This window comes from Chrysemys picta, chromosome 12 (genome assembly GCF_011386835.1).
Source record: "Chrysemys picta bellii isolate R12L10 chromosome 12, ASM1138683v2, whole genome shotgun sequence".
NCBI classification, from domain to species: domain Eukaryota; kingdom Metazoa; phylum Chordata; order Testudines; family Emydidae; genus Chrysemys; species Chrysemys picta.
Window position 1 is genome coordinate 16,979,624 of NC_088802.1, and position 12,503 is coordinate 16,992,126.

General features: G+C 48.4%; 1 protein-coding gene across 1 annotated transcript; it reads right to left on the reverse strand.

Annotated features, from left to right (window-relative positions):
- Positions 1-1,680: 1,680 nt before the first annotated feature.
- On the reverse strand, positions 1,681-6,416 carry LOC101932950 (E3 ubiquitin-protein ligase TRIM15-like). The gene is made up of 3 exons (XM_065563845.1): positions 6,254-6,416; positions 4,600-4,659; positions 1,681-3,708 (listed from the first exon to the last, which is right to left on the reverse strand). The coding sequence occupies exons 1-3, from the start codon at positions 6,414-6,416 to the stop codon at positions 3,191-3,193; spliced, it is 741 nt and encodes a 246-aa protein (XP_065419917.1). The 3' UTR covers positions 1,681-3,190.
- Positions 6,417-12,503: the final 6,087 nt, after the last annotated feature.

Consider the following 12,503-nt stretch of genomic DNA (forward strand, 5'->3'; position numbering starts at 1 on the left):
TATGTTCAATATCGAGTATGGGTACAAGGGTTATTTCTTATGCAGCAGTTCAGACAGACCCAGATTGTGTGTTTGTTTATAACGACTGACTTGGCTTTGGCCTGGTTTGCAGCTTGCTTGACATAGAGGAAATGTTGCCTTAAGTGATCTGTTCCTAAGTCACTATGTGGGACAAAGAGATATTTTCATCACACACTTTGCTTTAAGTCAACAGACACCCCAAACGTACTGCCAAGGAGCAATTAGCAAAGTTCAAAAACACCTATGTGGAGAAAAGTCAAAGTGACCTATGTATAATCAGTGGTAATAAACCAATCAGAAAAGAGAATAACATGAAAATATCTTATACAGCAAAACCCCTGCCACTTAAAAAGTTCGTGCATGTGTAATGTATGAGTTATAGAAGATACTTAATATTCATAGCACTCCAAGGTGATTGGAAAATAATTAATAAATATATAATTTGGATGTTTATAATATGTCAGACAGTGTAAGGAGGAGTCGGAGCATCAGGGGAGAAATCCCCCGTGATACGCCTATCCCTCAGGAGAAGGAAACTGGGCAGTACTTCTTTCCGTATGTCTGTCATTTCTTACTTTAATAGTAATTGTCATGTCAAGGCAGGCTTTTGGTAGGAATAAAGGTTTGAATTAATCAAGCTGAGTGTTTTAGACCCCAAGTGTGTGGCATTCTCACCCAACAATTAAAAAGATGCATAATCTAATTATGAACCAATTGACCAGAGCCACTCTCCTCTGACAGTTTCAGAGACTCATCCCAAATTCCCCTCCTAGATCCCGACTAGCTACCATATTAGATCCAAGAGTTTTCTGGGAGAAACCACTGAGCCTTTTTTCCAGTTCAGGAGAAATCTCCTTTGGCTGCTGGAAATTCCCCTTCACACATCTAGACAGAAACAATGTCACATGGTTATCTGGTATCAGAGGGGAAGCCGTGTTAGTCTGAATCTGTAAAAAGCAACAGAGGGTCCTGTGGCACCTTTAAGGCTAACAGAAGTATTGGGAGCATAAGCTTTCGTGGGTAAGAACCAAGTGAGGTTCTTACCCACGAAAGCTTATGCTCCCAATACTTCTGTTAGTCTTAAAGGTGCCACAGGACTCTCTGTTGCTTTTTACATGGTTATCTGTCACTTAATGACTCATTATAAGTTTTGGCTAGTGAGCTGCTGCTCTAATGGGCCTGGAATTAGAATTCCTTGACTTCTCCCAGCCTCAGAGCATATGCAACACAGCCCATGTCCATGCAACCTTCCCCTCAAAGGACCCAGTAATATTCTTCAACTCTGTCCTGGAGAGACCAGCTCTGGGGATAAAAGGGGAATTGAGTCTCCATGGCCAATTCACTCCTTGGCCTCCATGCTCTGATGGACAGGAGGTTCCTATGTTAAGTGTTGCAGAAATCTGTCCACTAGGAGCTAGACTGAGACTCTAACTTCCCCTCCCCAGCTCATTCCACACAGGTCTCCAAACAGCCCTCAGGTGGGGAAGACTCTTGACCACGGCTGCCCTGGGCTGAATGGTGACCAGGGCCCCAGCAGTGACAGGCCCGTATTCCATCCCCACAATCCTGAGGCAGCCAGTCCCCCAGGGATGTGACATCACTAGAATATAAACATTTTATTAAGATGATGTTTAAAAAAAAAAGTGTACGGTACAGAGTTTAGGCGTAGAAGTTTCTGGTGATCAGGGAATAACCTACAGATTAACAAGGGGTGTGAAGTTCGGTTTAAGATCAGCTGGCGTAAGGAATACATAATCTGCAATAGCCCCAATTGGGGGTAAAAGGTTAATGGGTCAAAGTACGGACACTGAGCTAGGAGGGGATGTTGTTCATATGATAGCTATGTTCAGGTGTGGAGTATAACGAGTGGATATAAATAAAGATATCCTATCTCCTAGAACGGACCTTGAAAGGTCATCTAGTCCAGCCCCCTGCCTTCACTAGCAGGACCAAGTACTGATTTTGCCCCAAATCCTAAGTGGCCCCCTCAAAGATTGAACTCATAACCCTGGGTTTAGCAGGCCAATGCTCAAACCACTGAGCTATCCCTCCCCCTAGATGATGATGAGGCTGGATTAACCCTCATTTGGTGAGTTTATGGTTCCAGTTCATCTGGTCCAGAGGAAAAAGTCTCTCGGTCACTGAGATTCTATCTGCCAGCCGGGGTGCAACCCGGCCTTGTAGCTGCTGCTTGGTCTGCCTCTGCTACAAAGTAGCAAAGCAGGTCAATCTTTCCCATTCTACAGGTAATTCCAGAGTCTTCTATAAAAGGGTGAGAACCTGAGGTTTACATGGATCAGAGGAATTTGTATCCAGCATGTGACCTTCCCCACACATTTGGCTGTAGAGGCCTGAGGAGATGCGGTGCTAACATCATCACTTGCTTCTTATCAAACTGTCACTTGCTTCTTATCAAACTGTCTGTACTGGGCTATCATGATTATCACTTCAAAAGTTTTTTTTCTCTTACTTAATTGGCCTCTCAGAGTTGGTAAGACAATTCCCACATGTCTCTGTATGTGTATATATATCTCCTCAATATTATGTTCCATTCTATGCATCCGAAGAAGTGGGCTGTAGCCCACGAAAGCTTATGCTCAAATAAATTTGTCAGTCTCTAAGGTGCCACAAGGACTCCTTGTTGTTTTTGCTGATACAGACTAACATGGCTACCACTCTGAAACCTGCTCCTCCTGCAGCTCCAGGGGTTCTTCACACCCCCCCTCCCATCTCTGGGGCTGTAAGAAGGGAGGGGGAGGGGCTTGCAGAGGTCATAGAGCTCAAAGGTTGGGTAGACAGGAGTCTTCCCGGGTCATAGAGATAAGCCCTAATGCTGGGTAGATGGGAGTGCTCCAGGTCATAGGGGCTAGGAGGACTGTGGCTAGAGAAGCCTATTTTTCCATTCCCAGTGGGCTGTTCCCCCCATGACTCAGTGACACTGTCTGACCCAGAATCCCCAGAGTCGTCCTGGATCATAGAGGACAGTGGCAAACAGGCTGCACAATGCCTGGTGGGACAATGAGATTGGCTTCTCTACCTCACTCAATGAATGCTCTCTATGGATTGACAGTGCAAAGGCTGAGACCCAAAGCAATCTCCAGGGTCACAGAGACTGTGCTGTCTGAGAGGCTGCTCTCAGGGTTCGCAGTGGTATCTTCCCCACCCCATCTCAGGGACACAGTCTGAGCCGGGTGTCTGGGTCCCAGACCTGTAGCCAGAGTCGGATTCTCTCCCTATTGAATGAGGCCGGCGGGAAAGTGAAGATTGGGGCCTCATCACCAGCATCAATAAATGTCACCTGCCCCCGGTCACAGTCCAGACAAACCCGGATCCTGCTGGGGACCCGGCTCAGGGGCAGGGGGGTGACGGGGGAGGTGAGAGCCCGGAACTGACCCCACCACCGCCGCACAGCCCAGATCCCCCCCTTAGGATTACAGTTCATCTCTCCCTTCCGCCTCACAGACTCTCTGGCCACCCCAACAGCCCAGAATCGCCCATCCCCCACCTCCACCTCCCAGCAATGTCTCCCCGAGGTGAATCCCTCACAGCCCAGCACACAGGGATCAGAGTCAAATCTTCCAGGGTTATCTTGCAGTCGCTGTCGCGTGTCTCCCCATCTCACACTTTTCCAATCCTCAGACAGGACGAGGATGGGATGAGCCGTGTCTGGATCCAAAGTCACATTCACTGGGGGAAGAGATAATCAGAGCGTTAGGGGCAGAGCTCTGCCCTGGGGGAGGCTGGGACTATTTCTCACACGCCCCAGCAGCCCCGTCCTGGTTGGGCCAGTCCTGGATCCCAGGGAGCTGCCTCTGTCCTGGGCACCTGAGTATGAGTAGAGATGTCACTGCAGTTCTTCAGCCTGTTTAATAGGAGACACTTTATTGCTTTCTCAATTCCTTGCAGGGGCTGCTCCATTCCCAGAATCAGAGACACACCCAGGAAGGTGTCAAGAAGATTTTAGTGAGAAAGGAGCAGAGGAGACAGGTACCAGCTATAAACCCCACAGAAGAAGGAAACTCCCTCCCCTAATGCAGCCTCCACTCCCAGGCCAGGGAACAGAGAGGAAGGGGCAGCATTGGGGAAGAGCTGCTTAACACCAGAGAGTAGGGAGTGGCATTGGGTGGGGTAGCCCCATCCCCAGCCCAGAGAGAAGGGAGGAGCTGGCAGTGTCAGAGGGAGAGCATCTCCCCAATCCAGGAAGCAGTGAGCAGCTCCAATGGGAGTGCCCAGTCCTGCCCAGAGGAAAGGCCAGATGTTGGAGAAGAGCGATGGAGAGACCTCTTGCACCAGGGTAGAGCAGAGGGATGTTTCAGGGCAGAGAGCTTTGTTCGGGTGATGCTCAGTGCCACAGTTTCTATTAATCTGTTTGGGCATGAACGCAGCACCAAAGTTGGTGTCAGGAGTGTTTGTGTGACTTCAGCTTGGGATCTCCTCCCTGTTTAATGTGTTTATTTATGGAGTTATGTGTGTCGTGGTCGGTGTCACTTTGGTTGGTAACTTTAGCTACAATCTCATGAAAATGTTTTCACTGGAATTTTCTCATGATTTAAAGACAATCTCCACCTCCAACCTCACCCTGTCTGTGTGCTCCTAGGGGTTCCCCTCTTGGTGTTTCCAGTGCAGATGGCAGAGTGTCTGGTGATGGAAAGGAGAAAAGAGAAGAGATTTCAGGCTTTCATATTTATAACAGCATCCCCACTCTGAACTCCTAGACAGTTTTCATCATGACAGAGAAACAGACAGAGAGTCCCAGAGACACACTCAGATATTTAAAATAAACTAATCTGAAACCTTCTCTTTCCTCTCTCATTCAGGTATCTCTCAGCAATGGAACCAACGTCCTTGCGGCCTCACAACCATCCCAGGACACATAATCCATACAAGATTTATTTTCTCCTCATCAACTCCTCCCACCTTTCAGATTCCAGCTGGTTTGTCTCATTCACTTACGGCCTTTTGTCGTAACCTAGACCCAGATCATACAAAGACTTTGGCATCACAGTAACTTTACCCACTTTGGTGCCTTTGACACTAATTGGATGTTGAGAGTTTGCAAAATCCTGGCTCTAATTGTGAGCTGCTGGGTCTGTTTACTCAGCGTTTATACTGACTGACTTGGCTTTGGCCTGGTTAGCAGTTTGCTTGACATAAGGGAATTGTTGCCTTAAGTGATCTTCATATCAAGTGATGTATTCCTAGGTTGAGATGTTTTGACCACACAATATTCTTAAGGAGAACAGACACCCAAAATGTACTGCCCAGGAGTGGTAAGCAAAGTCCTAAAATCCCTATGCGGAGGAAAGAGTCAAAGTGAGCTATGCATAATTAGCGGTAATAAACCAAAGAGAAAAGAGAATAACATGAAAATATCTTGGAGCGCAAAGTCCTGCCAATAAAAAAGTTCATGCGTGTGAATTGCATGAGTTATATAAGATATGAATATTAAATAACACTCAAAGGTGATTGGAAAAGAACTAATAAATATGTAATTTGGATGTGTATAATATGTCAGACAGTGTAAGGGATAGTCAGAGCTTCATAGGAGAAATCCCCCGTGACCTGCCTACGCCCCAGGAGAAGGGAACTGGCCAGCACTTCTTTCTATATGCGATGGCAAGTAGCAAATATCCCAATGGCTGGTGATGGGGCAGTAGACGTGGAGGGCTCAGAGTTATAGAGAATTCTTTGCCGGGTGTCTGGCCAAAATGCCAAAATGCTCAGTGTCTAACGGACCACCGTATTTGGGGTTGGGAAGGAATTTTCCCCCACATCAGATTGGCAGAGAGCCTGGGGTTTTTTCGCTTTCCTCTGCGGTATGGGGCATGGATCGTTAGCAGATATTAAACTAGAATAAATGATGCATTCTCTGATTTGAGGACTTCAGTAACTCAGCCTAAGGTTAGGTGTCAATTGCAGGAGTGGGTGGCAAGGTTCTGAGGCCTGCAGTGTGCAGGAGGTCAGACTAGATGATCGTGATGGTCCCTTCTGGCCTTAAAGTCTATGAGTCATTTCTTACTTTAACCGTAATTGTAATGGCAAGGCAGGCTTTTGGTAGAAATAAGGGTTTGAATAAATCAACCTGAGTGTCTTGCACCCCAAGTGTGTGGCATTCTCACCCAACAATTAAATAGATCCATCATCTAATTATGAACCAATTGGCCAGAGCCATTCTCCTCCCCCAGTCTCAGAGGCTCATCCCAATTTCCCCTCCTAGGTCCCTTCTCGGTACCTTTGAACTTCCTCAGAGTCTCCATTACAGCAATAGTTTTCTGGAAGAAATCACTGAGTCTCACTTCCAGTTCAGGAGAAATCTCCCTTGGCTGCTGGAACTTCCCCTTCTCACATCTAGACAGAAACAATGTCACATGGTTATCTTTCATGTAGTGACTCATTATAAGTTCTGGCTAGTGAGCTGCTGCTCTAATGGGCCTGGAGCTACAATTCATCTACACCTCCCACCCTCAGAGCAGGTGCAACACAGCCCTTGGCCGTGAAACATTCCCACTTAAGGTCCCATTAATATTCTTCGGCTCTCACCTGGAGAGACCAGCTCTGGAGATAAGAGGGGAATTGAGTCTCCAGGGAGAATTCACTCATTGGCCTCCATGCTCTGAGGGACAGGAGGTTCCCATGCAAAGTGCTGTAGAAATTGGTCCACTAGGAACTAGACTGAGACACCAACTCCCCCCTCCCCAGCTCATTCCATACAGGTATCAGGAGGGAAAGTCTCTTGACCACTGCTGCCCTGTGCTAAATGGTGACCAGTGCCCCAGCAGTGACAGGCCCGTATTCCATCCCCACAATCCTGAGGCAGCCAGTCCCCCAGGGATGTGACATTGCTAGGAAATACTTTAGGTCAGTCTTTCCCAATGAAGGGATAATTCCCGAGTCTTCTATAAAAGGGTGAGAACGTGAGGATGAAGTTGATCAGAGAGATTTGTATCCAAAATATGACCTTTCCTCACACATTTGGCTGTAGAGCCCTGTGGAGATGCGGCTCTAACCATCTCCAAGCTCTTTCCCAGCATTGTGAAGTGTGTAGGGGAGTGAGAGAGCCACGTACCTGCTCAAGGTGCTTCTGACATCCTAGAGGAGAGAGAGAGAAAAGAATCTCAGTCCCATCTGATGCACACAGGGGATCCTAGGGAAGGGATTTAGCAAGTATGAGGAAAAGAACGCCTGCCCTGACCCAGAGCCATGAATCGCTGAGCTAATGGGTTTTTTCCCATCTCTAATATCTCTGTTTCTGTAACACTGTAAAGAACAACAGTCGTTCACATGTCAGGAACGCACATGCTGAGTTACACTGAGATCTCCGACTGCTGGACCCAGCGCTTATGATTCAGGAGCCCTCCCTTCCCTGTGTGGGGATATGGGATGTTTCTCACTCAGTCTCACCTGCAGGAATTCACTCGCTGGCTTCTGACACTTCCCCTCCATCTCACTGATCAGCTCACTGAGACGGGAAATCTGCTCGGAGAGTTTACTGACATTTTTATTTTGTATCTTCACAATTGCCTCATGCAGCTTCTCCAGCTGGGCCAGCAGGAGTCGCTCTTGTTCCTGCAAGAACTGCCGCAGTTGCTGAAATTCAGACACAATCTTCCGCCTCTCGGTTTCTGTCTGTTTCTAGAATAAATAAGGAAAGGGCTGGTCAGGAACATGGATGAAGCCTGAGGGCCTTTCATACAGTCTTACAAGAGGGAGTTTCTTTACAATCTCTAACACATCTGTGTAGAGACCAGGACATGAGCTGTCAGGCCTGCTGCTCAGAGCTGCAGTTGGAAGTCAGGAACTATGGCCAAAGTCAGAGCTGGAGTCAAAGTCAGGATCTCACCAAGGGCTGAGGACGGAGTCGAGCTCAGGAGTCATGCCAAAGGCTGAGTCAGAATTAGTGTCAGGAGTCACGTGGGGGGTCAGGGTTGGAGTCGGAGTCAGTCAGCCACGCAGAGTCAGGCCGGAATCAGAGTCAGATAGCAGTACTCCAGGTCAAACCTCAGCCAGGAACAAAGCCAGGGCAGGGCCAAGCCAGAGGCCAGTCCAGCAGCAGACCAGGAGTTCACTCGGTTGTTTGGCCAACTTCCCGTGACTCCTGCTGGTGTAACTCGTGCATCTGAACGTCTGCTCCAATCAGGAGCTTTGTAGGCAGATCTTTTGGTGGGCCACAGTTCCACTAGCCCCTCCCCTGCTGGCTCTGGAGAGCTGCTGGGTTGTGGTGACCGTCTGGGGCCCGTGGACTGGAGTTCAAAATCTGCAATCTTTCACATTGTGGCACTGGACTCTATGTTCTCATCACACAGGAGAGGATTTTCTTACAGCTTCCCATTTGGCCCCAATGTCTCTTAAAGGGATGTCTCCATGTCTGACGTGGTTCGGACACTGTGTCCAATGGCCTCAGAGGGTACATCTAAACAGTAGCGAGCCTCCAAGCCCATGGCAACACTCAGGCTCTTGCAGCTCACGCTACCACACCAACAACAGCAGTGTAGACATTGGGCCTCCAGCTGGAGCTACTGGGATATAATCAGTGTAGTCTGGGAGAAGTTTTGTGAACACCATAAGGAATAGTAATTAACTCACTAATTAAGCCACATCTTAGATGCTGCAGAAGGTGCTGTTGTCTTTCTCCGGGGAGAGAACATTTGTGATTCACACACCTGTGTACACACACACACACACACACACTTAGAGTATCCCATGATCATGGAGAAACACACACAAGCCCACATTCACCAAGGCCACAGAGAAATCTACCAGCAAACAACCCTCCCATCTCCATGTCCCAGCAGGTGAAGAACAACAGGCACCTACCAGATACTCCTGGCTTCTCTTCTCTACAGCCTCTTTAAATCCCAGCAGCTTTTCTCTCTCTTCCCTCAGGGTCTGCAAATGGGCCTGGATTTTTTCCTGACAAACAGAAATGATTTAGTGGGTTTATTTTGAGGCTGACTGTCTGTTTGTAGGGGGCATTTTCCCACCTAAAATGCAAGATATGTCAGTCTTCCTAGCTAGACTAGGTGGGGGAGGTAACATCTTCTATTGGCCCAACTCCTGTTGGTGAGAGAGGCAAGCCTTCCAGCTTACACAGAGCTCAGCTCTGGGGAACATACTCTTTCCTAGACCTGAGCTCTGTGTAAGCTTGAAAGCTTGTCACTCACCCACAGAAGCTGGCCATGAGCAGATATAACTTAGAGAATTTTTTCACTTGACCACAGCTCGGAGAGCCACCTACCTTGTCTTTCTAATATCCTGGGACCAACACAGTTACAACAACACTGTGTACAACAGTGGGTTCTTCTAGATGTAGAACATCAGAGACACCAAGGAAATGAAACCTTATTAATGGAAACTGGGAGTGTTTTATATTCAGAGTTGAGTTATTACGTCCACTTTCTCCATTGATTTAAATTGGCAGGAAACTGGTCTCACATGGTGGTGAATATTTAAGAAACAGTTATATCAATCCCAGAAGCCTCCGGGGCAGCCATATAGGTTGCAATGCTCAAAAGAACCCAACTCCATTGACTCTCAGCCCTGTACCCCTGGGGATGGGATGAGTTGGACACTGATCGAAGGCCTAGGGCAAACCCCATTAGATGTGTTGATTTGTGTTAGGAACAGCTGGGGTTTGCCCTAGCGCTGTCCTAGCCTCTTTCCGTGGCAATGGCCTCTAGGTAGCTACCCCACCATCCCCAGCAAAGGTCCCGGAAGCAGTGGATTCTGAGAGATTTGCATAAGCTGCATTATGGGACTAAAGGAACCACTCTGGCTGGTCCTTGCCCACGTACACCACAGAACAGTTCAGACTGACACTGGTCAGCTCCAGCCTGTGGTTAGTTTTGCTACAATCCAGTGAAATCCCAGTGGTACTTGGCATGAACCTGAGCTGTCTGGAGCCCTTTTGTGTGTGGACTCAAGATGCTTGGAGTTCACATGGCGTTTAGCCCAGTGACCTCCTCTAGCGCAGGCCGGCAGCATCTGAGTTTAACCCTTCATGGAGCAACACAGGAGTTCAGAATCCCAGTGGGAAACTTACTCTCCCTGCTGAGCCTGGGGCCTTTATCAAGGAGTCTTTTCCTCCTACTGTCCGCACTTCATCACTGCTCAGTGCTGCTGAGGGGGTCAGCGTAGCCTAGTGCTTAGGATGCTGGACTGGGCCTTAGAAAAGTAGTTTATACCCAGCTCTGCCACTGACCCACTAAATGACCTCGGACAAGTCACTTCCCCTCACTCAGCCTCGGTTTCTCCTCCCACCTTTTGTCTCTCTTGTCCAGTTAGACTGTGAATGGCCCAGGGCAGGGATTGTCCCTCACTGGGATTTGTGCAGGGCCCCCTACAATCGAGGTCAGATCTCATCTGGGGTCTGTAGGGGCTGCTGGGATGCAAATAACAATTATAAACTCTATGATAAATCAGTAATAACAGCCATAGCATGTAACTCCCCCTTCTCCAGTCTGAATGCAGCACTCTCATATAGACTGGCCTGCAGCTCTGATCAAACCTCACTGATCATTTAACAACTTCCAGTCTGTAGTTCCCATAGTTCACTGGTGGAAGCTGGATTTGAAAAGGATTCAGCTGCTCAGAGAAAACTTTCCCATATCAGACAAATTTAAAATCCTCCTCTGTTGCCTTTCCTGCCAGGCTGGAGTATCATTAATTTCTACAGCATCTTTCATGCAATGAAGGCTACACAGAACTGAATGACACAGTTACACCTGTCTCGGGCAACTTGTGATGCCATTAACCTGTAATTAAAAGCCTAAGTTATTACCCATTAGATTGGACAGCAACTCAGTACCTTGTACTCCTGGGTGGCCTCTTGTATGGGAACCACTGTGTGAGCGCGGTGAGCCCGGGATCTGTCGCACACCACACAGATGGGGGTTTGATCCTCTTCACAGAACAGTTTCAGAGCCTCCTGGTGTTCCCCACACACCCCGTCCCCTCCTGCTCCCTTTGCTGCCTGTAAACTCAGCCGCTTGGCGATTTCCACAACATTTGCCAGCTGCCTGTTCGGTCTGAGGTTTCTCTGTTGCACAGTTTCTCTGCACTGAGGGCAGGAGGCGGCTGTAGTGGATCCCTCCCAACACTGGCCGATGCAGGCTCGGCAGAAATTGTGCCCACACTCCAGAGTGACAGGTTCTGTGAAATACTCCAGACAGACGGGACATGTAGCTTCCTCCTGGAGACTTTCCACAGGGTTCTCTGCAGCCATGGCTCCCTCTGGGCAGAGTAACAGGGTAACAACATATGTTTCAATTTTCTGAGTTCACACTATGCCCCACCTGCAGCAACAACTGGGTGTTTCCCTTCCTGGAACTGACTCGTTCTGTTGGTTAAGCAGGAATAAGCCCATTGTGAATTTCAGCCCTGGAGGCTTTAGTGAAAAAAGTACCACTAAGGCTCTGGTCCTGAAATCAGCCCTTTAGCTTGTGTGGAGGGTCAGTGGGATTTGACAGGAGCATCCGTGTCCCCCTGTGATGCTGAGCCTGCAGAAGCAGGGAAAAGATCTTAATCTTTATCTAAAAAGAGAAAGGAAAATGTTTATTTTTATATTTAGGTTCTTAGACCTTAGCTGGAGAACTCAGGCCAGAAAACATAAACTGTTTCTTTTGTTTCTGAGTGATGAAGTTTAACTCTGGTCATGTTCTCAACCGTTTCTACTACGCCATGCGCCCAAGAAGCTTCCCATTTTATTCAAATGAGAGCTGAGATATTCATGGCATCACAGGATTCCAGGAACTGGGGATTTAGGAATCACACTGGGTACTGAATGACTCAAGTTGAAATCATGAGTTTGTGGCAACCCCAATGTGATTTGATGTGGAAAAGAAAAGGCTGCACTTCTGACTATTGAAGGTCCTTATCTGCCTCCCATCCCTGTACCATGTGTTTAGCCTCACAACATTGCTACAAGGTGGTGAAGTGCTGTGACCCCATTTCAAAGAGAGGAACACCCAGAGCAGAGCAGTGATGGCCTGAAGCCAGGCAGGAAGACTGTTATAGAGCAGGGAATTGAACCTGGGTCTTCCAAGTGAAGATTTAAACCACCAGACCAGACATTAGGTGTCACGGTGTATGCAAACCTCATCACCTTTTGGGGTAGGGCGTGGTTGTGATGCTACTGCTGTTACAATCTACCCAACTATCCCTAGGCTGAGAGCTGCATGACCCAGTGGCCAGGGGATGGGGAGGTGACTGCCGGGATCGGGGGCCCTGAGACCTCCCTGCTCCACCGGGTCCTGGTCCAAGGCCCAGTCAGCAGTGAGTGCGGTCACCCTCCAGTCAGCAGGGGTCCTACCGCAACACGCTGGCCTTCTTCGGGTGGGAGATACCACTCACACCACCTCCCTGGGCCACTTCCTACCGTGTCCCCTGAAGCCGGGCTCCATATGTCATCGGGGTCTCCGAGCTCTTCAGTGAAGGGAGCTCCCTAGACTTCTGAGTCCACTCCTGGGCAGGATCCTCCGCCACAT